General features: G+C 47.7%; 1 protein-coding gene across 2 annotated transcripts in view; it reads left to right on the top strand.

The window, feature by feature from the left end:
- LOC146182334 (mitogen-activated protein kinase kinase kinase 1-like) overlaps nt 1-23,665 on the top strand; it is a 96,914-nt gene that overhangs the window by 65,849 nt on the left and 7,400 nt on the right. For both annotated transcript variants that reach the window (XM_084577427.1, XM_084577426.1), the window contains exons 3-18: nt 1,352-1,573; nt 4,152-4,361; nt 5,442-5,558; nt 5,790-5,950; nt 6,512-6,630; nt 10,553-10,652; nt 11,152-11,389; nt 11,785-11,928; nt 14,985-15,109; nt 16,118-16,209; nt 17,150-17,355; nt 17,737-17,970; nt 18,341-18,547; nt 20,005-20,377; nt 22,444-22,550; nt 23,233-23,569. In XM_084577427.1, coding sequence (XP_084433553.1) covers nt 1,352-1,573; nt 4,152-4,361; nt 5,442-5,558; nt 5,790-5,950; nt 6,512-6,630; nt 10,553-10,652; nt 11,152-11,389; nt 11,785-11,928; nt 14,985-15,109; nt 16,118-16,209; nt 17,150-17,355; nt 17,737-17,970; nt 18,341-18,547; nt 20,005-20,377; nt 22,444-22,550; nt 23,233-23,569 — 2,992 coding nt within the window. The remainder of the gene's footprint in view (nt 1-1,351; nt 1,574-4,151; nt 4,362-5,441; nt 5,559-5,789; nt 5,951-6,511; nt 6,631-10,552; nt 10,653-11,151; nt 11,390-11,784; nt 11,929-14,984; nt 15,110-16,117; nt 16,210-17,149; nt 17,356-17,736; nt 17,971-18,340; nt 18,548-20,004; nt 20,378-22,443; nt 22,551-23,232; nt 23,570-23,665) is intronic.

The raw sequence follows: 23,665 nt of genomic DNA, 5'->3' as shown, positions 1-23,665 counted from the left end.
TACCCGACTACATTTGGGTCGATTCTCTGTTGTGGTAAACCATAGTTGATCACTCTCGAGCAGAGATGAAATGTAATGAGCTACATACCGAAGAGGGCCTGCTGTGCTGTCAGATGTCTGATTCATGCAGAAATAAAGGCAAAAAACTGGATGGGGCAGCTTTCATCCACCTGCTTCTTCTTCTTCTTCTTTTTCTTTTTTCTTTTTTTTTTTTTTTACGTGCGCCGGAAATATTAGCAAACGTCCAGGTTTGAGATAATTCACAAGCTAGTGTAAAACAGTGGAATGCCTCCAACGACCTCCGGCGCTGCATGGCTATACACAAAAACAATACACACACAAGAGAATTAAAGTGGAATGCCATATCCAGGCCACTGTGAGATTTTCCTCAGACCGCAGTGAATTTAGGGCTTCAAAAGTTGACTACTGGTCAACATTCAGGTTTGCCTTCATTGCTTTCCCTTCCTTCTCTTTCTCTCATTTGCGGTGTCACTTTTCAGCCTGCAATTTCCATTCATTCCATTTTCTTCTTTGTGCATATCAAATAGTGTTTGTAATAACTGGCGATGGTAGTGGTGTTTATTTTACTGGGGTCAAAATGGCTAAGACTTGAGACGCTGGTGAATTTTAACAAAATTTAAGGTGACCGAAATTTGTTCAAAGCTCTTCACTTTGTAATGTTTCGTTGCCTCAGCATAGCTATTGCATACAAAGAAAGAGGTATCATAAACCTAGTTTTGTGTTAAACAGGTGTGGTTACAGCATTGCGGGATGGTGTATCTTTCCAACGGTCCCTCACCTGGGCTCATTCTTATTGCCATTTTTAGTTCGTGTCATCATACTGACCTCTAGGATGGCTTCATTGGCTTTACAGGGATCCTCACAAGGCTTACTGGGATCTGTTTCATTTTCTTGATATACAAAGGGCACCACTGGGGAAGTTCATCATGTCAGACATAAACACGTGCACATTTTTATTGCTCACACATAATTGTAGTAATCTAGGATGCTTGCGAGTGACACTCTGATGGAACAGAGCACATTTAATGAATGAAAGACTGGTTCCACTATTAGCCATAGCTTTCCACGACTTCGTTTTCGACCCCACCAGGATGTCAAAGCATAGGGGAATCAAGGTGCTCCTTGGCGCATCATCTCTCCATATGCACTTCATATGAGGCAGTGGATATTGGGTACATAAAGAAGCAGTTGTAGGAACGAGTGAGCAGCTCGATGCATTGTCGCACACATTGGCGGGTGCACTGGTGGTGCGCAATCAGGATTAACGAGAATTCATTGAAGTGATAAATATGGTGATAAACATGCGTTCCCGCTGTGCTGTGTCACATAGGCGGATGGAAAACCAGCTGAAAGCAAAAACATCTCCCAACCCGAGAGCACGGGGGCCTCTTTTGCCACCAAGAGGCCCAGCCGCAAGCCCTCTCCACCTCCGACCCCTGTTCGGCCCCCCGAAGCTCCGGGCCCTCCCACGAGCATGGCTGAGGACCCTGAGATGACGACACGAACTTCGACCTCACGACACCGATCGACCACTCCCAAAGCCCGCCACACTGTAAGTGTCCCGATAGGCAGGACCATTCACACTGCTCGTTTGGTAAATGTTGGTTGGGCTCTTCTCTTAAGTGTGTGTGTGTATATTTGTCGAGGTTTTTTACGCGTGTGTTTTTACAACTGCGACTGGTCTTGGGCTCTTTTGCATGCCTTCTGTCTGCGTAGGGAGTGATCACCAGAGAGCTTTTTATGTTCTAAATGTTGGATAAAGCATTATGGCATCTATCTACTGTTGCAAGCAAACAATGGGCGGAGAAACTCAGAGAAAGGGGCCTCGTAAAAAGGAAATGCTAAATAAATGAAAAGGCAAGAAAGAGGAGACTTTCTGCTTACAACTACAGCTGCTCCTATCTTTCGGTGATCCTTGTTTGGTGTCTTTTTGTAGCTTGTGCCAAAGGGTATGCCGCAAGGTGAATGGCCGTGTTGAACACACTTCATGCTGTTGTCATTTGACTGTCTGGCTGACTTTCCAGTACAAGGACCTTCTCTTTTCCCAGCTCACGCATGCTTGTTTTCGAAACACGTCATGAGGGGTCACTGACCACCGCTTCGACAGCACACCTGCCTCTTTGGGGCGTTCATTGACACGCTGTTGTCCATTGTGTTAGTGCGTGGCGGTAAGGCGAATTCCTCAGAATTGGCAGCTGTGGCTGCAGTCTCCCTCCTTCCCCCTCACAGTCACAGCTTGCAAAATGCGGAAGCAGTTTGCCTACCTGCCAACACTCCCCTGTCGCTTTATGGTAAGTTAGCGGCTGTTTGAGAATTTGAAACGGGGATAGGTGCTTGGATTGCACATAGATTCGCTAAGTTTTCAAGCCATTTCATACAGCTCAGAGGCTCGGATGACTTCATTGTTTAGATTTAAAAGTGGTTAGCTATTGGCACTGTAGCAAGCATTTAGTGTCATAATTGTTATCCTTCCTTTCACTTGTGGGGTCTGTTGTATATGCATTTGTTTGTTCCTGGTGTACTGTAAACTAGGGGTCATACTGCCGCATCACAAGGCAGTGTGATGTGGACCACCGGCTCCAAAAATTTCAGCCTTTGTTCCGAAAGCGTTTGCCAGCTTTATGAGTAGCCTTTGTCACATCATTCATGTTCTGTTCAAACTAAAACCATCTGAAAGGCCTCGTCCCCAGACAGTGCGCATTCTTTATGAAATGAAAACAAGCATTGGCTCGTTAATCTTCGCAAACTTTGGACAATTGTCATCAGCCTTCACAAGCAAGGTGCCAGACAACCCACCCTCTCTTTCATCTTCAAAACTGCTTTTTTTTTTTTTTTTCCCCCTTTTTTTTTTAGGTATAAGTGACTGATATTTAATAACTCATACCCTTGGAGGAGCTCTCCCTGATGGATTATAAAGTGATGCCAGTGTCGCGTCTGGGTAGAATCAAGCACATGCTGCTTTTATTTTCGACGAAAAATGGGAGGGTGTGGTCTGAGGTTAAGGCATCTGGTTTCTTGTTATTTATTGTTAGTTTACAGCTCCTGGTCCGTGAGGGCCTAACTTTCATCAATGCAGCTTCCATAGCAATATGAGTTGGTGACCCCTGCTGTAAATTATTCAGTGGTTTGCTGGATGCTGACTGGCTAGGGCAAAAAATGATTGTTTAACTAGGTGGCAAATCAATCAGATCAGAAGATAATCAAGTCACTGATAACTCTGCACTTCCTAATTAACACAGCTAATTGATAGAAAAGTGTCCCTACAGAAAATGATTTGTTTTGGGCTCTGTATCCTGTACATCTAAAACCTAAGAGATATATTTAAAACTTGTTGCGATGAAAGTGGATGGTGCTGTGCTTATGTTCTTTAATTGGGCTGTAGTTCCTTTGTATTGTGATTAATGTTCTGTTCTCCGCTTGCTGAATGGGCTATTTTTTAGATTCTTGCTTTACAGCCCTGTGAGGTACTTTACGCCCTTTATTCAAATGCTGTGCTGATCCCTCCCGTTCTTGCTCCCACCTTGTCAGCCTTGACAGTGATGCTCTAATTTGGCAGCAAATTTGGCAGTTTGGAGAATGTTTCACTACTCTGGCTGGAAAAATGTGAAATCTCATGCACCCAGGAGTTATATAGCAACTTTAATTTGGCCCTCACGTGAAAAGAATATTGCTGGACACGAAATTTGAGCCCTGAAACTTCAGAGCATATATAATGTTGTGTGCTGCTTGTATAAAGCCATAACTTTGACTCCTGAATCGCGGTGCACATGAGCCTGAAGAGATATTTAATTTGGTATTTTGAACGTGTACGGTGAGTGAGTGACCTCATCAAGTGTAACACTATGCATGCATAGCACCTGTTCTTCCAAATTCGAAAACATGCTGCAGCTTCATTTCGAAGACATTATTTGTCAAATTTTACTGAAACCAGCATCTATTTTCTTTTCCTGCAACTCTACCTTCCAGAATCACATTGATATTACTGTACGGACTGCACGATGCTTGGCCCAGTAGTGCATAGTTAGACAATATGCGCCCGAGACATAATCCTTTTGGCAGACTTGAGTGCGTCTCCCAGCTGCTTATTGGGGGAGGGCGAATGATTTCTAATTGCATCCTTCTCCTCGCAGTGTGGCACTTCACCGACCCGACGCCGCAGCCCTTCCCCCGGCCAGCACGCACTGGACTGCCCACCGGAGGTGGCCGAGGCAATCCGTCGGCGGGTGCTGCAGGTCCGGCGCGGCGTACGGCTGTACCTGCTCTACCAGCCCGGACCACACTCGTTCCTCATTGCGGCCGACCAACCAGACCATAGGTTCAGGGTGGTCCTGGGACCACAGGTAAGCTGTCGAAAAAAGTGCCTCGCTTGTGGAACCACACTTAGTGAGAGACTAGAATGTTGGTGACCTGTGTACCTGGAAAAAAATGGGGATTATCAGGGATACCATCGAAAATGGGGCCAAGTTAGGGAAGAGGACCGGCTGGAAATATACCACAATGGTCTGCCATGGATTTTGTAGGTCCCATGAGTGGAACATGAAACTTTGGTGATGCCTCATTAATAACTAAACGCAGATGGAATGCATAGACCAGTGAGGAGTTGTGTGATGTGCATACAGTAAGAAAGACAGTGAAACCGCTGTCTGAACGCGTTTTGAGTTATAGAGTGACCATGAATTATACATAATTAAGCTTTTTGCCTTGCTTCAATGTGGGGTTCATTCTATATATATTATGACAATATAACTTATAATTCAGTAAAATATTATTACATGAAAAAGATTGCTTATTGAATAATCATATTTGTTTCTATAAAAAAGCATAAAAACGAGTGCGTGCCACTATCGTATACATTGAAAATCACAAAAATAAACAAAAAAATATTCTGTGTGGGGAGACCGTGAAAACAAGTGGCTTGAAATGCAAACTTTGCCTGAACACGTGAAAATGCATATCTTGACATGCGTGGGAATTTTATTTATTCATCAAATTTTGTGAAAGGAAGCACTAATTTTGTTTTCGTCACCACTCGCAACATTTCAAAGGTCGGGCAGCATGCATGCATCATTGCTGCTGCGGTCACCCGTTTCGACCTGTCGGTACAGCTGCTTCCTTCCCTACAGTGCACCTGGCGTGGCCCGTACCAGCCACCACCCCTGAGTCGTCAAACTGGATTTTTTTTGTTTGTTTGTTTGTTTGTTAGTTAGTTTTTGTCGAGTGCTAAATTGTGCAAAGGAAAGGTACTACAAGTGAATGTAATGCCACTGAAGGTGCAAAGAAAGGGGGGTTGGCTGCACAGGGGGCATTGCAAAGCACTGGTCCGTTCTGTGGGTACAGTGTGCTCCCTAACACATGTCACTATCTAGCTCGCCTGTCTGTATTACCTGTCAATTTTCTCCTCGCCCTTGTTCTTCTCTCAGACCTGCAGCTGCAGCAAAGGACCGCATTGCGTGCACCTGCTTTTTGTGATGCTGAGGGTTCTGCGCTTGGCCGACACAGACGCCCGGCTGTTCAGCAAGACCCTCAAGGAGTTTGAGGTAAACCTGCATTGCTGTGGCTGAAGCTCGTTTGTGTTCACATCAGGTCAGTTGGGCATCTTCGGCTGTGTGTAGCTTTGTGTCTTTTCTGCTTATAAATTATTGCTTTTTCATAACAAAGGCTGGAGTGTTCCTTTGTGACATACTGACGTGAAGATGTAGGCTTATAGGCATGTTTTGCGGAAAACAGCTTCAGCAAAAAAAAAATGGGGTGCATCACTTCGTACGTAGGTGGAAGAGCTTCTGCATGGTTTCTCTGCGTCTCGGCGGAGGTCGTCTCAGCAGTCCGAGAGCTCCCTGGCTGACGACAAGTCGCCCGACGGACCAGCGAAGAATCTGGAGGACAGCAAACCAGGCGAAAAGTCATCAAACACGAGCAGCAGTGGCGATGTGTAAGTCATGTGACACTAATAACATTATGGGCGGGAAAGGGGCAACCTTCCATTTTTTTTTTGTTTCTTTTATTTTTTTAATTGCTATTTACTGCATGCAGAGCACCACACTTTGTTGCACAGTTTGTTTCCCAAGTTCTGTTTTTGCAGGCCTAGTTCAGCTGCCTTCTCTGTTGCTTCTGCTACCCATACTTTGTTTCACACTTAGCGTACAAAGTTGTAGAGGCCACTTAAGTAGCATGCATGCCTCTAAAAGCCTACCATGCTGCCACATTTCTGGAAGCCACTATGGCGCTTATCTGTACTTTGGACGCATGACTGACTACTGCTCCGCGTGCGTATGCAGCCAGCCAGCACAGGAGATCCTGCTAGCATTGGCAAATGTGGTCCTGACTTGTTCGTTCAGTGGGTGAATTCCGAATCTAAGTCAATTTGATTCCTAAATGCTGACTGACCGTGTGTTACCACTACCAGCCAATGGGGGCTCGGATTATGCATCTGGTGTCTTGGGTTTCTTGTGCACGTTTTGAGGAGCACTGTAATTGTTTTGCGAACATGCAGGGAAGGTGATGATGCCAGCACGTGTCCCATCTGCCTGCTGGAGATGTTTGAAGGGGAATCGCTGGTCACCTGCGACAAGGGCTGCGGCAACCAGCTGCACCACTACTGTGCCTCCATATGTGAGTACAACGCACCCATCACACATACTCTCTCATTGCGTACGGACCGTGAATGTCGATATCCTGACCACTTACAAAGTGGAAAAGTAATTTTTTTTTTTTTTTTTACGGGTCTTAAACTGTCAAAGAATGCGCAAATAATGAGGTGCTTTTCACGTTTTCTGAAAAGTCCGCACCAGGACCGCCATGGGACAGTGTATTGCATGTAAGCATTACTGTGGTTCATGCCGGCTTATGGCGAATCGTGTTATAGGGAAAAAAAAAACATTGAGAATAGTAAGTAGTTGGACATCCAAGTCAAATTTGCTTAACATAAAATAGCATCAAAAGGCTCCTAGCCACGCCGGAAGCTTTTTGATCCCAGAGTTCCCCGTAACTCGACAGCGTCTACGTGCTTTTAGACAAGCAATTCAAGCGAGTTAACTCGACCAGACCGCTTATAGGTGAACCGAACAATTGCTTTTTTTTCTTATTCGACAGGCTAAATAAATAGACCAGACTCTGTCGAGTCCATGTATACAAGGCTATTAAGGGGGGACACCCCTCTTAAAACTTTTTTCCTTATTTATGGGTGGATCTGACTGAAACTCGCACCATTAATGTACTTTTGCATGCTGATTTCAAATATCTGATTAGTTTTCTTGTAGATGAAATAGCTTTCAAAATAATCCCTAATTCATGTTCTTCGTTTGGAGGTGAGTTAATTACTAAACACTTTATGGCATGAGGAGAATAGCCCTGCCAGAGTGATCTAGAAGGATCATAGAGTGCCGCTAGTCATGAATTAACGTGGTAGAAGAATTTGAACCAAAGTTACAATAAGTCAAACTTTTATGAATAAAAGCCCAGGTTGGCACCTAAGATTGATAATTAATTCTGTAAATGTTGCCGCATAATAACTGTACATATTTTTGTCCTACGGCACTGTCGAAGGTTTTCTCTTTCTAACAAGACAAGAATGAGAGCTATAGCACAAATAGACTAAGAGATATCTCTCCTCCAAAATTGCAGCACCCTCAAAATTGCAGTTTTGAGAAAACGAGGAAAAACACTTCACAGCATGTAGGTGTAAATTATGTCAATGATTGATATGTCAACAAGATCAGAAACAGGTGGAAAGTGATCTGAAGCGAAAATTAATGGCCTATGCCAATTTGAGCCAAAGTTACGCAATAGGAAACGCTTGAAAGGAAAATTCCATTTGGGTACCGAAGACAACATAACCTTCTCAGAAAATTTTCTTTTGTCGTCACTGCATTTACCTTGGTTTCATGAGACTCGCAGGATTCCCTTTCTAGAAAAAATTTTTTTAAAGCAATAGCAAGAACAGGACCAGAGATATTGATCTTTAAAAAATGCAACACTACCAAAATTGGGGGATTGTCGGAAGCACTCAAGCCTCACGGCATTTAATCAGGAAGGGCAACCCCAAAGACCTCATGCTATTAAAATGCACCAGGAGCATAGTCGGGGTGCATGCTGTCGCGGTGTTTTCTTTTTTCTGTTTTAGCAACGCCAAGCGAAGCCGCCCGCTTCTTTGCAGAACGTACGCTACGGTGCAAGTCCTTTTCTTCAGCTCTCCTGGACCCAGTTGCTGTCACATTTGTACTGCATTCTTGCAGAATTGCTGCTGCTGTATGCTTGCAGCCGGCATTGAAGCGCAGCACAGCTTCTGCTGTGGCTGCTTCCACAGCAAACAGTGATGAGTGCCGCTCTTTGTGGATCAAGGTCCAGATGACCGAGTGGAAGCTTTCGTTCGAGTTCTGGGTCTTCCCCCGAATGCACCTCTGCAGCAGGCTCTTCTCTGATAAACGACTATAAACAGGCAAAAGAGCATCAGCCACATCTCTTGGCAGACTGTAATTGTGCTTTGGTGCAGGCTCCTCTTTTGCCTTTGCAGCGTTGTGGCGGCACCATGACTTCTCACCGGTAGGACACAAACTGTGTTTGGGGCAGTCATCAGTAGATGTGATGTGGTAATATGTCGCCATCACAGCTCGCTGCATGGCATCCACATCACCTACATTTGATCGAAGCGCTCGGCCATAATATATTGCCAGCTTGTCAACTAGATCAGCTGTCAGCCTTCCTCTGCCGCCAAGACTTTGCTTCCCTGCACCCTTGTGTCTCTGCAAGAGGTTGCGCAAAGCTGCTCCCATACGCTTGTGCACGTGATTTATGCAGTCCTCTTTGACTATTTCAATGTAGCCATAGATTGCAGCATCTTTAAGAGCACTGAACGTGCGACTGTCCCCATCGCATAGCATGGTTGTGTAGCGCATGTTGTGGCGCTGCAGAGATCTTTCAAACAGAATTTTGCCAGCCTCTACTTCCATTTGACCAGCCTTGGAGTTGGTGTTTTTTTGGCACTGGTGGCGTGATTTCCAAAGTTCGTAGCCGTCAGTGTTTGGCTTGGGACCAATTTCGCAGCCCAGACAAAAGTTTGACAACACCACATAATCAAGCACGTAACCAGTGAAGAGTTCCACCACGGCACCGACGCCTATATGTGATGAGTGTCCGCGCGTCATCCATGTGCCGTCGTAGCACACGGCAATATTCCCCCTATGCCCAAAACACAAGTCATCGTAGACCTTCGCCACTGCCTGCGCGGCTTGTGCCATAGCGGTCGTGGCGGCTCGGGTAGCAGCGGGTTGCAGTGTGTTCTTCAGATGCCGTTGAAACGTCTTGTTGTGCATCCCGCGCCGCGACAACCCCATCGCCGAAAAGATATCGTTCATTGCTGTCTGGCCGTTACCGGTCGACAGCATTGCTCGACTAGCCAGAATATTCAGCTCAAAAGGATTGCACCTTTTCTCGCCGTCAACCCTCCGCGAGTTCCACTCGGCCGCAATCTCACCGCAGTTGTCGCACAGCACGATCAGTTTTACGGCGAGGCCATAGCTCCGGTCGCTGGTAATTAAACGCACGCATCCACGACACGTTTTGCACCGCACGGCATCCAGAAGGATATTCACAATGCTGAGGTCAATTACCGCATAGGAGGCTGTTCCGTCCGCATCTGACTCTGCGGACGCACCACTTGCATCGGCGAACAGCGCGGTCTTTCGTGCCGCCGCCGGCGTCGATACCAGTCTATCAAGCGTAGCCTGCTCACGGGCACTCACTTGAGTTATGTCACTGTTAGTGACAGGCGCGGTATCAATACGTACACGACTGCAGTCGGCACGAAGAACGGCGCCGTTGTCCAGCGGAATCGGAGAAGCGTCGCCGCCCGCAACGTGATCGTCACACAATCCCGCAGCACTGGCACTTGCTTCTTGCACAGTATGCAACGAAGTCGCATTCTTAACGCGTTTCTTTGGTTGCTTTCGCCCGAACTTGTGCAAAGAGCGGTACTTCTTCGCGCCTGGCATGACTCTCGCGTTGCACTGGCGTGGTCGGCAGAAAGACAAAATGGCGTCACTGGGAGTCCGCATTTCAGGGCTAGCTTGCTGGAACCAACCAAACGACGCCATTTTGATCACGTGCCTTAACCGGCCAATAGTAGCGCGCGCTGCATGCTATCTTTTTGCTTGTTTTTTATGGGGAAGGCGGAGCGCACAGGGTTGCTTTCCGAAAGAAAAAATAAGCCGAAAGCGCGCGCTTTCGAACGAGACCAAAATCGCCGCGGTGGAGCGCGTAGTTCTCATGCGCCGGGCGATCGAAATTGGGTGTCGTTTGTCCACAATTTAAAGGGCAGTGGGTGTGGTACTGCATTTTTTAATCGCTATAACTTCATAAATAAGCGGGGTATAAGGATGAAAATTTGCGTGCAGATGCGGAATGGTGCGAGGAATACGAAAATGAAAAAATTGAAAATCCGATTTTCAGGCCGATTTTCGGTGCCAAAGAGCCGTGTCCCCCCTTAAGGGATGGGCCTCTGAGCCTTGGCTTTCTTTTTTCCATCTTGCCGCTGCAGGGGTCCAGCAATGTAGCCGCAATGGAGAGCCTGTGGTCTGCCCTCTGTGTCGATGCCGCTGGCAGAGTGACCAGTCGCCTTCCCCACCACTTGTTGCTAAGTAAGACCTTGTGACCATCCAGTCTCTGCATAACACCAAGGAATCTGGTCAGCTAAGGGGTGCGCAATTAGTGAGGAAAATATATAGTGAGAAAAGAAGGGAATTGCAAAGCCACCTTGCTCTGTATACTTAGCTACATGAGAAGCTGTAAGTGTAATAAGTTTACAAACCAAACATGTCTTTTAGCTCTTTTGTGCAAGTCATGGATGACTGAGAATGTGTGTTTCTTGTTACTAGCCTAGATTCATTTCACCGAGGGCCTAACTGTCTGTTTGCCTCACGCTGTCTTTAAAACTGGATTCCAAGAGAAGGTAAGCATAAGCAGGGCTGTCTGAGTGTTTTAGGTGGGTGAATGAGATAAGGCAAGATTTTGATAAATAAGATTTGCGGGGATAACATGGCCGCAGCTGGCAAAAAACCAGGTTAATTGGAGATATGCAGAGAGGCTTTTGTCCTGTAGTGGGGAGTGTCGGCCTGATGACAGTGAATTGACATCCAGGAAGCCGCTGCAGCCAGAAGAAGATGACGATGTCCCGTTACCACCATGTCCACTGCACTGCCTCCTGCGGCGTGCGTCGGACGTGAGCCCGCTCCCTCGGCCAGTGGGCACGCCATCGTGCTCGTCGTCGACAGCGCCACCTCTGGTGATGCAGTTCTTTGGCACCGAGGTGGCCCAGTGCCTCATGTCGAACGTCTGGTCCGAGCGGGAAGCCGCAGTTGTGGAAGTTGAGGCTCAGGTATGGCGCACTGTTTCTTTCTTGTCTTGCGTATTTGCAGCTTGAAGCTCATTGAGGAGGGTGATGTTGGCACCCTGCTGTCAAGTGGGCGCCAGTATTCATGCGCAGCAGCAGAATGTCATCATTTTTTGCTACCACGAAGGAATGTTTAATGAATTAAATTAAACGCCCGACTTTCTCAGCCACAAAGATGTCTTTAGCTACCAATCAGGAATCAGCTGGAAGGGCACAGAATCGCTTTCTTCACTGAAAACAAAAGGTTGCAAGAAGTTGTTTTTAGTGATCCCTTTTTACACCGAGAACAAAACAATTGTGTGGTGTTCTTGGTGGCCCTTGAATTCAAGCAAGTAGTGCAGGGGCAGAGTCGTGGAGTGCAATGTTTTTTTTTCTTTCAGGTGACGCACGCCCTCCGGCTGGCCGCTTCCAAGCCCATGTGCCTTGAGCCATGGGGCGGAGTGGAGGCTGTGCAGGCCGCCTGCTGCCGAGTGATTGCGCTGGCCATCGCCGACCCCGTCTATCGCGTCTACGTCACAGCTCTGGTGAGTGCAGCTCCGCATTATTTGAGGGAGCGATACTTCCAAGTAAGTTGGTGCGATGAGACTCGAAAAAATTGAAGCACACCTCGAAAAAAACAGGAGGCACGTAATTGGGACGTGTGTTTGCCACCTGTGTGTCTCTTGTCCTTCTCATGTCTGTGGCCTCTGTTGCTTTATACCGTATTTACTCGCATAATGATCGCACTCGTAATGATCGCACCCCTGAATTTTGAGGTCAAAATTCCATTTTTTAAATTCCCCGCGTAATGATCGCACCCCGAACATGGAGCCGCCTGGTGGTTGATCTGCAGTCATCCCGCAGCGAATGCATTCCAACGAGTTCCCAACCTAGTCTAGTAACGTTGGAGTTCCCATGATTCCATGCTTTGCGGCGTTCGCCATTTTGCAATTCGGCATCGTCGTAGCGTGCTTTGTGTTTTTGTGCGAGTTTACGCCATTTCACCATGGGGCGGTATGCCAGTTACACCGCCGCGTTCAAGCTCAAGGCTGTCGACTATGCACTGGAGCATGGCAACCGTGCTGCTGGTAGGCATTTCGGCGTGGACGAAATGAGGATACGCTATTGGAAGAAGCAGCGCGAGAAGCTGATGGCTACGAACAAGACACGGCGGGCTTTCCGTGGACCCAAAACGAGCAAGTTCCCTCGTGTTGAGGAGGCGGTCCTAGAATACGTGAGGGACCTGCGCAAGGATGGTTGTACAGTGTCATTAGAAATGATACAGACGCAGGCGCGCACAACTGCCAGGAAGCTGGGAATCACCGCAAAGGATTTCCGCGCTAGCTCCGGTTGGACGACTCGCTTTATGCGACGGAATGGACTTTCCCTGAGGCGGCGGACGTCGTGCCAGCGGCTCCCAGCCCCGTATGAAAGCAAAGTGATAGACTTCCATCACTTCGTCACTAGACTTCGCGAAAAATGCGGTTACCTCATGTCGCAAATTGGAAACGCCGATCAAACTCCACTGACGTTCGGCATGCCCCGGAATACAACTGTGAACGAGAAGGGTGCTCGGAGCATCCTCGTGAAGACGTCTGGCGCAGAAAAACAGCGATGCACAGTCATGCTTGCTGTGACGGCCGACGGGCGGAAGCTGCCACCATACGTGATCTTCAAACGGAAGACTATTCCGAAGGGAAACTTTCCCCGTGGCATCCATATACGTGCACGGATGAAAGGGTGGATGACTGCAGACCTGATGGTCGACTGGATCAAGACTGGGGAAGAAGACCAGGAGCATTTCTGCTTCCCTTGCTTCTGGTTTTGGACAGTTTTAGGGGTCACCTTGTGGACAGCGTGCGTGCCAAGCTGAAAGAGCTGCGCACGGACATTGCAGTCATTCCTGGCGGCCTGACTTCGCTGCTGCAGCCTCTCGACGTGTCTTTGAACAAACCGTTCAAGGACAACGTTCGACGACCTTATGCTGAGTGGATGGCGATGGGCCAGCATGATTTGACGCCGAGCGGAAAGATTAGAAGGCCATCCGTGGAGATGCTGTGCTCGTGGATCACAGAAGCGTGGAGCAGTATCCCCGACGAGGTAGTGGCTAAGAGTTTTAAGAAGACAGGCATATCTAACGCTTTGGATGGAACGGAAGATGACTTCCTGTGGGATTGTGAAGATGCTCCCAGCGACGACACTGCCGTTTCCGATGAGTCAGGCAGCAGTGAAAGCGAGGATGGCGAGGATTCAGACTTTGATTAGAGTACTGACGAAAAAAAATAAATGGGCATTGTGCACTCCATGTGATGCTTAATGTGCGTGTTTATTGCGAAGGTAAGCATTACTCAGCTTTTATTTTTGGTTGTAATCGAGATATATGTTCTAAGACGTCTGACCTGCAACTTGTTTGCGTTTTCGGTGCTCAAAAATTTTTTGTAGAAAATTTACCCCGCGTAATGATCGCACCCCGAAATTTGCGTCAGTATTTAAAAAAAAAAAGTGCGATCATTATGCGAGTAAATACGGTAAATTATTTCTAGTCAAATTGAACATCTCATTCATCGTTAGCAACCTCATGGACAGCAATTTCAGTCCAGAACTTTACTGCATTATGACAGTCGGGCAGCAATGCTGCACTGGCAGCAGTTACCACTGAGCTCTGTACATAGATAATTTAGCTGGGCTTATAAAGTTATAAAGTTGGTGTTATAAAGTGGATTATAAAGTGAAGCTATAAAGTGATAAGCAGCTTCGTTGCATTTTTTGTGCTTTTTGCCATTTTTGTAAGAAGTTGTGGGCTTCTTTACGGGGCTGCGGCTCCGCTCTCAGAGCAAACAACGCTCCGCTAGCTCAGACCACAGTGGTGGCCTCAAGCACAACACGAACACCGAGAACCAAAGGGTAAACCGGTTTAATGGTTTTTCTTGGCCGTGCACGCGCGATCAACCAATTCTATTCACCTGATGAGAGTCCCTCGTTTCCGGACGCGTCCGCTCAGCTGGTCTGTCCGGTCCGCTCTGTCAAGGTGGCACACCACCACACCCACACACAGCGCACGCCTCCCTCGCCACAGCAGTCGAGGGAGAGAGGGGGAAAGAGGCTGTCACGTGATGTGAAGAGGAGAGGCCGCGCCTCACCCTCGTCGCCGCGTCGTAGCCAGGAGGGGAAGGAGCGGTGATATGTGCCTTCCCTCAAAGTATGGCAGATATGTTGAAGGTGCCACCACAATTTGACGTATTTCCATCTCCTCCGCCCATCTTCTTCGGGTCAATGCTTGCCGTATCAGTTCTCATCTTTTTTGTTTAGCAAGGTATGCTGTGGCTTTGTACACATGCTGTTCTAAGCACCACACACTTTTCCATCTTATATCAGGAGTCACGTCTGAAAGGCGTCCGATTTCGCATCCTCCTACACTTCCTAGCTTGAAACTTTGACGTGGCACTTCTTGTGGAGCTCACGCACCTCATACCGCAGTATACCAAGGGGCGCACAGGGTACACTTGCGTGTGTTTTATTTGTATCTTGGAAATGGCCTTTATATCGGTGTTGCCAAAATATAACACTGTGGGGTGCTTTCTATGCCCTCCTCCTCGAACAGCGCTGCTTCAAGTCCATGCTCGTGCACAGCCCGTGTGCAATCCTGGAAGATCTGCGGACCTTGCAGAACCGAGTGCGAAACATCGTGCGAGCAGTGCTCTTCAAGTGTGTCCATGGCGGAAACAAGTGAGCACTTTCCTTTGCTTCTTCGCACAAAGGTGTAAGTTCGTTTCTCTGTCGCGGTTGCCGCGCTTTCCTGAAGGCTGAAAAGAGACATCCGTGCGCTGAAAAATTGAAAAATTGCATTTCGCAGAGCCCTATATGGCCGTATTATGTAACTTGTGGCTTCCGCACTCCAGTGAGTCTCAAACCTTTAAACGTAAGTCTGGCAGAAAGTTCTTTTTAATTGCATCGCCAGTTTTGCGCTGGTCAAGGGAGCACGCCTAAGATTGCGCAAAATGTAGCAAGTGTTTATAGGACCTTCGAGTGCATTTCAGCCAATTGTTGTGTATTTATTTTTTCCCCCTCCTGTTCTCCTTGTATATTCAAGAGTTGAACGGGCTAAAATGATTGGGTACACTTGTGTAATCAAATGTGCATCGGTCGTTAAAAACAAGCATTTTGCATGAACTTGGATCTCTTACATCACCATCAAAAATGTGAATAAAACCTTCGGTTGGGTATTTTTGACAGACTTGCTTGGAACGAACAGAGAGCCATACTGTGCTATTTTTATGTGATGAATGTGCTTTTTTTTTTTTTTTTTTCCTGTGTACTACTAAACAGAAAAACTGCTTGGTTGCAGTGATCATTTGTGTCTTGTTTGATTTGAATAGCACTGTAGCAGTTTTTCACAGGCTCTTATTTGGATAACGCTCTAAGGTGGGACAGAAATGGCCAAAGGGCCTTGTTCGTTTAGTTCCTTAGGCTTACGGTAATGTTTTTGAGACAAAGGCTCCATTGTTTTTGTGCCTGTTTTGTCTGAGTGCGTATAGCACTCTATGTTTTTATTGCTATTTATTTTTCAGTATCATAAGCTGATATCGTGAGTCTAGCCTGTAACTGTGAACTATTACGCAAGAGCTTTGTTGACAACTGAACAAACTAACCTCTATTTCCAGGATTGTGTTTCAAAGGTCAGGTTTAGTTTCTCTCTCTCTTTCTGGTTTTTGAAGTGTCATTCTGCATTTACAGGAGAAGCCGTCAGCTTAGCCTGGCAACCCTGGCAGAACTAGCAAGGGGACAAATGGGTGCGCTCTCCGTGGGCAGTCTCACGCAGCATCCAGGTAAGGGGCAGTTTTTTTGTGTCCCATTCCTCACGAGTGCCAGCACTTCAAATTTCATATTTATGAGTATTCAGATTTCATTGTTCTTTTTTTAAGGCCTCCTTTCTCACCTATTCATCTAGCTTTTGTTGTGCTTGCCCCCCCGAGATGCTCTCCGGGGATTGCGGGCTGGCATTGTTTTGTTCTGTTTGTCTGTGGATTGCCCATTTTAAAACTTTCATGCAGTAGCGTTAAAGGCCCCATTCCACAGAAAATCTGGCATTGACAGTGTAGTGAATGAAGCTATGGCTTCTTCTTTGAGATGGGAGGGTGTGATAAGAGTCAAGCTTTCTGGGATATTTGAATCCCAAGTCATACGCTCAACTCCTAGGCCATGCAGGCATAATTGTACACCTTCTTTAAAGAGCAGAGTTTTTTTTATCTATGTCAGGTGTTCTTTCATATAATATGTTAGCCTACAGCTGAGTACTAACAGCAGTCTAGTAAGTGTGCGTGATATTATAGATGCACAAATTAAAGGATTAGTGATTGAGTGAGCAGCAAAGTGCATGTGTGCAAATGAGGACCCACTAGAGGATCCATGGCTCCCACAGATGGAAGCCATTAATGCTGTCGTGTCATACCTTTAAAGGCACTCCTTAAGTGTCTGACAAAGTTTTAGCAACCTCTCATGTCTCCTTGCAGCGGTTTTTTGCATGAAAAATCAAATTTTTGTAGATGGTCAGTGTTGCTTTCGCAACACACTATGGGATCAATCAAGCTGCTGGTATTTTATGTTTCTCTCACTTTCCCTGCTTCTTTCCCACACCAAGAATTGAATGTTACTCTTAAGTAGCGCTTTTGCCCGCACACGGCCCTATCTTGTCCATGAGCGGTCTTTTATTTTTTTTTTCGTGCAATATCATGTTTTATCACCCCGGAAACTCTTGTCACCTTCCAGCCCCGGATGGCTTGGGAGCAGATTTCTTGCTGGACGTGGTGCTGTCGGAAGGCAAGCTGACCCCTTCGTGGCAAGGGCTGCTCAGTCAGGTGCTGGTGCTGGGTCGGCTGGTCGAAGAGTTCCCGCGCCTGCTGACTTCGCCCATCGCCATCACGGGCACCATCAACGCAGAGTCGCTCGTTGCCATTGACCTGGCCGTGCGCGCGGTGCGTGTGTTATTTTTTCAACTTCTCAACAAGGCGCCAGAGTGCTCTTCTCAGTCTTTGTAGTGTGAGGTCAGAATAAGAAATTGGAGTGTCATACAGCCATGGCTGGTACAGGGCTGGGCCAACATGAGGACTTTGAGAGAGGCCTTTGATGTGCAATGAGTGTAACTTGGCAGATGATGATAGCGATGACAGGAACGATGATCTCAAACTCAGCATTTCGGGAGTGTGCGGGGTAAAACAACTCCAACCTTGTTTGATCTCGAGCTAATGGTGGCGTCATACAAAATCGCATCATCAAACACGCCAGTCACAGGTTCTGGAAATTGGCGATACCATCATGGGGGCAGGATTCACTGTTCTTCATTCTGTCTGCGGCAGGTGGGGCACAGTCACGTGACGGTGGTTCGCCAAGGGCGGGACCTCCTGGTAGGCCTGGCCCGCCTGTGCGGTCGCTGCCCGACATCGGTGGCCCGCATCTGGGACGGCGTGGCTGCCTTACAGGGACCCCAGCGCCCCCAGCTGGTGCGCCGCGTGGGCGCGGCGCTGCAGGAGGCGCGCGGGAGCCGCCTGCTGCTGGATGCTGCCCGATCCCCCTCTGTCGAAAGGCAGCAGGTGTGTTGACTCGCATAACAGACAGCACGGCATTGTCCTCTTACGCCGTGTCTTGAGGACTGTATTAATCCAGGTCAGAAGCCTTGCACAGGTGTACGGCTGTTGTATTCTTATTTGAACAATAACACAACATTAATGTGAAGTTGGCTTAACAGTTGTGAGAAGGGTTACAGGAGCTTCATGAACTTTGTAAAGGTACCTAGTTCTCTTTACACATGTTCATTGCTATTTTGCTGTAGTAGTCGTTTGTAACTTGATCGTAGTTAAAGGGGAAGGCATCCAAATCATGAACACTTTGTATGATAAGTGATGTGCTCGCTTCTGGTGTTACCCCGTGGACATTCATACCTTGATGGTGGCAAAATTGCAGGAAGAGCACCTTGTCCGCGAACAGCTGCTGCACACCAAGAGGAGCTGGGCTGGGAAGGACGAAGATGACTGCTTCGTAGGACACGGATCCGTGCAGCCAGCGCACAGCCCATCGCGTTCGGCTGCCGCCTTCCAACTGCCGCCGCCCACCATTGATCCCGCCCTCTTTGGTCAGCTGGTCCCTACGGAGACGCAAGTGGCATGCCAGGTGTGTGTCCTGGGCCATATCACTGGAATGCTGTAGTATGCCATTACCGCATTGCTGTTATGGCCATGCGTCGGGATCTTTTGAGCGTACCATGTTTACATGAACATAACAGATCTCAATATATCTTTCTATATTTTTCTGCTTCCCCCTCAGGATACTTGACCTTTTTTGCCAGATTTGCAAGCAACTAGGAGATTGCAAAGTTTTAATCTCCTTGAGAGTGTGCAACACACCATTGGGTAGAGAGAGGGTGGCTATAGACGTGGAAAGACAATGGCATTGGCCATTCAGAAAAAAGGCATTTAAGGAGTTGATTGGATCTGGGAGAATAGAAAAGAATGAGTACAAGTCTGGGCTGCAGGGGGCAGCAATGACAGTCTTGGGCAATGAAAACTAAACAAAAACAACGTTCGTCAGCAGTGTTTGGCTTGTTCGCCTGTCGAGCGAAACTAGGCGACAACACAGCATGCACTTAACAGCGACTGAACGTTATTTAAAATCTTCCATGCTTGTGAACAGCACTTAGGAAGAAAAAAAAAAAAAGAGTTTCTTTTCATCGCTTTGTTGTATGCTGCAGTAGTACAGCGCCTTGCTAGCTGTCGGGCAGGGTGCCATTAATTGACACCAGCTATGATGGGGCTGCATGGTTCTCCCCTCGTGCTCAGGAGTCGCCCACATGAGTGGCTATGGCAGCAGAGGAGCTTCACCCAAGTTGATTTTTTTTTTTCAATGTGTCAAGGAGTTCGCCAAACGTTCTCGCAGAAGTTTTCATTCTGTGTAACCAGGCGGCAGAAGCTTGTTTCCGGACAGTTCGTGCGGAAGCGGTGTGACAGGGCTGCTAGCAGTATGCGAACACGCTGTTTTCTGGACAGAGTTGACTAACTGTTTCCGCGGTGCGAACCGGGCCCTTACGCATGGTGTAGAAACAAGCACAACAAAGGTGCTAACCAGAAATAGTGTGTTTTAGAAAGCAAGCTCTATACCATGCTGACGAATTGGTGTCACCTGATGTGTCTCAAGAAACCAAGAGCATTGTTTGAAAGTTTGTTACACAACTGCTCTGTGGGCAGCTAAATTGGAACGAAGGTGATCCTTTCAAATGCGGGGAGTGCTTGTGCAAACCTTGTTCATTTGGTATCTGCCCACTTGACCAACAACTATTTCCAACTAGCAGCGGATGTAGTACCCAAAATTGGTGGATGTTTGTGTGGGCTGCTGTCAAAACGCAAATGTTGCCTTTTTCCTGGAAGTGCAGCGTTTGCCTTTTGTCATTTTTTCCACAGAATTCGAGCAAAGAAATCTGGTGGCAGAGGGAATTAAGCCATTAAGAATTGTTGCAGGAAACTCTACGGTAAATGGTCGCTGATTGTTTATCTCACTGTGCTGCTTCTCTCACTTCACCGCAAACACTTTTGCACAGCGAAATTCATGATCCGTTCGATCGCGTTTCGTCACAGAGCAAGTCCGTCGATGCACCCCTGCCGCGGGGGAAATGTGCTGCAGCCGGCGTGGAACAGAGGCTCCCCAACAGCCAGCACTCGTCGGGCCGGTCATCGTGGTCTTCGGCAGCTTCTTCATCCGAGAACAAGTTTGTTGCCACAGTGGCCGAGACACCACCTGTAGCGCCACCTCCGCCTCCTGTGCGAGGCAGGCCCAGCTTCCTTCCTCTCCGCCGGCTTTACTCTTCGCTGACGTCCTTGGGCCAAGGCCAGTCTTCGGCACAGACTACACCTGGCAGCGCAGTCACCTCACCCGTATCCTTCAGCCGTGAGATCGCCGCTTTGCCAGCAGTTCGGGCCTCATCCAAGAAGGGGACAGTCAGCAACCTAGGTGAGCCAGCTGCATTTTTGCTGTTCTGTTTGCTTGTTGCAGTTTAAGTGGGGCAGGGAGCAAATTGTAAAACCGGTACAAACTGTCTGCTGGGCTGCCTAAACGAATAGCTAAACCCTGCAAGCATGAAAGTCCCACTTCGAAAGTGCCTACAAATCTTTCAATGGAATAGTCAACATTTTGAGTGTTCTGGAAAGTGCACTTCTTTTGTGGGCGTCGTTACTACCGTAAAAACCCGCATATAATATGAGGTTTTTTTTCTTCCCGGGTTTTATCATTCTTGGTTTCTATCTCTTATTACGTGCGGATCTGAACAAATTTCAGCCTAAATTTACAGTACAGGTCTCATTATTATTGAGCGCCATCAGCATCAAGCTTTCAGTGAGAGGAGGTCCCACGTAGCGGTGCCGTCAGTCGACTGTTTTGATGGTTTTGGTTTCCCCATGCTGTAACGCATTTAGAGGTACCGAACAAGAGTTTCTACGGAGCGATGTCTCTCGCAAGGAACTCTCAGCAGACAAAACATTGGATGATGACGCAAGAGTGGATGGAGAGAAACGTACACAGCAAACCGAGGGTCAGCGTAAGAAAGACCCCGAAAGGGGGGATCCAAGAGATTTCTGGGAGCAGCGGAAGTGCCGCCGCAGTCGGGAAAGCAGCAACTTGCATGTGGTTGCAATAAATTCTGCTGAACGTGAACTGAGAAGCCGGTAAAAGCGTAAGAAAGAAATGACAGGAAGAAAGACAAGTGCCCACAGTGGCGGTGGGAACTGAAGTTTTCTTTCCCAAAGCGCAATGTGTATTCCATGAAGCCGTTAACGCTTTTCGGTGAGAGTTAAGACACACTCACAAAGTAGGGCGACAAAAGAAAGGCGACGTACGAACCCGCAACCGGGACCGGGCGTCCGCCCTGGAAGCGCTTCCGTCTCATGCTCCTGGTTTTCGTCCTTGCTGCGCTGCCGAACTGCCACATTTTGCACACTAGGCGGTCCGCATGTCGGCTTCGCTTTGAGTCAACGATGCAGCCTTGACAAGGTCTGAGCGCTTCGTAGTCGGCTAGCCGTCGTTCTAAACTGTACTTCAGGTTGCAGTGTTTGTTTTATAGGAACACATAAAAACGGCGCCAAGATGGGATGTTCGATAGCCCTCTGCATAGCAGCTTGCCAACTTCACTCCCTTGCTTCCTTACAGAAAGAGTACAAGGCAAAAAAAAGAAAGAATCAGAAGAACGGAAAGGCAGGAAGGTAACTAGGCAAAAACATGCAAAGCATCAGGAGCCTGTAACCCTCAACTTGAGTCTGGCTTTTGACATGGCGGGAGTTAAACGCAAAAGAACGGAGCTGAATGTAGGCACGAAGAAATTTGTGAATACAAGCGGCAAAAGTCATCTCAGTCAATCCAAGCCGCGGGGGACTAGTATCGACAGCTCAGCTGTTTCCTCGCCTCAGGAGAATCTCAAGCAGCTACTTAGCGGCTACTTTGCTCAGTGACGAGGCCATTTTGGAAGTGGCGGTGAGTAGAGAATCAGACGCTGATTCATCGGCCAGTGAGGAGTTCGTGCTAGAAAGTTTGACCAACACAAAGCCCACCATCACGGGTGTCATGGTAAGCGGGTCGCTTCAGACTGCACTACAATTTTTTAAAGACAGCAATGACAAGGATAATGTACTCAAAATTGCCGGTGTTCTGTGAAATTTTGAGTCCAGTGTCCAGTGCACACCGTTATGTACAAAAGCAGTCGTTAATTCCAATTCTTTTTGATCGATAAAATCCTTTTTGTTTTTATTCATGACTCATTATTATGGATGACTCGCTTTATGGACAGTTTTGGTCGGAAACCAAAGTGTCCATATTAACGAGGCACGACTGTATAGCTATAGTGCTATAGTTATAGCTATATTATATTATAGGATAATATATGCGGGTCCGTATTATACGCAGGTTTTTATGGCAATTGAAAGTAACATTTCTCCTGCAGCACAAGCAAACCTATTATGAAGGTTTGAAAGCTTTGAAGCAATCTCTGGATTGCGCATGATTGATGCCTTGCCTTCCTTCCTCTGCAGGACTGCCCACAGTGCCCAAAAAAGGCTCTGGAAACAAGGTGGCGCACTTGGAGAGGACAAGTTCCGAGGATGCTGTGGACAATGAGTTCATCATATTCAAGTCTGTGGTAAGTTTACTCGCGCCTGTTGTCGTCATAAACCTTAACAGTGAAGTCTGTGATTGATGCGCTGTAGCCAGGAAATAAGTGTAGCTTTTTAAGCATAGCTTTCTCGGGATGAAGGCACCAGACTCAAGTAGGCTTCCATCAGGTTGAGACCTTTTGTGGAGAGGGTAAACAAATCAGCAAAAAGTTCCTTCTGTGGAAGAAACGAAAGCCATGGTATATATTTTATACACAAGGGGGTATTGCATGTCCGCTAATAATTGGGAGCGTTGTTAGGATGTTTGAGGCAGTTGCAGCGTCTGCTACAACAGACGTAGTCGCAGTGTGTGCACAGGATGGTGCTAGGCATGGGATGGCGTCAGAAAGGCTGGACAAGGCGGTAGAGTAGTATGGTGGTCCCGGTATGTGGAATTCATGGTTGGGCTGGAGGGGATGGAAGCTAGGACATGCGAGGTTAACCTTAGCACCTCTTGAAAGTTGCTGATGTCTGCTGGTGATAAAGAGTTTAAGAGCCCATGAGGTAGAGGAAGGAAGTCTACTGGTCGTGGCAGCCTCATGTGTTGGAGGAGTCAAAGATGTTACTGCCAGAACGGACATCCGAAAAAGCAGGCAAGCCTGGAGTGTGTAAGATGAAGATTTGTTTGTAAAATAGTAAGAGAAACTTTGTTCCTTTCCTCCTTTTCAGCCAGGGCTGCCCATCTCGTTTGGTGTGGATGCGAAGAGTGGCTGCGGCACCTGCTATGTCGAGGGCCAGCACTGGCTGCGAGGCCCCCTGCTGGGCGCCGGGGCGTTCAGCTCGTGCTACCAGGCTGTCGACCGCAGCACGGGCACCCTGATGGCAGTCAAGCAGCTGCCTTTCTGTCGCACGTGCCACCACGATGACAAGGAGACGGCCGAGATCATGGGCGGCGTCTGGGACGAGATCCAGATGATGGCGCGCCTCGACCACCCGCACGTGCTCCCCATGCTAGGGGCCACCAAGCACCAGGACCACTACAATGTCTTCCTCGAATGGATGGCCGGTGAGCACCAGCGCCCAGTTCAGAATCGTACTGATTGGTCTTGCGCCATTGTGGCTTGTGCAGTGCGGCACATAGTACGTCTTTGCATTGCGCCAT

This window comes from Amblyomma maculatum, chromosome 8, assembly GCF_055883805.1.
Source record: "Amblyomma maculatum isolate TAMU_Amacu chromosome 8, ASM5588380v1, whole genome shotgun sequence".
Lineage (NCBI taxonomy): Eukaryota > Metazoa > Arthropoda > Arachnida > Ixodida > Ixodidae > Amblyomma > Amblyomma maculatum.
The sequence above is the reverse complement of the archived record's forward strand: the minus strand, read 5'-3'. Positions and strand labels throughout refer to the sequence as shown.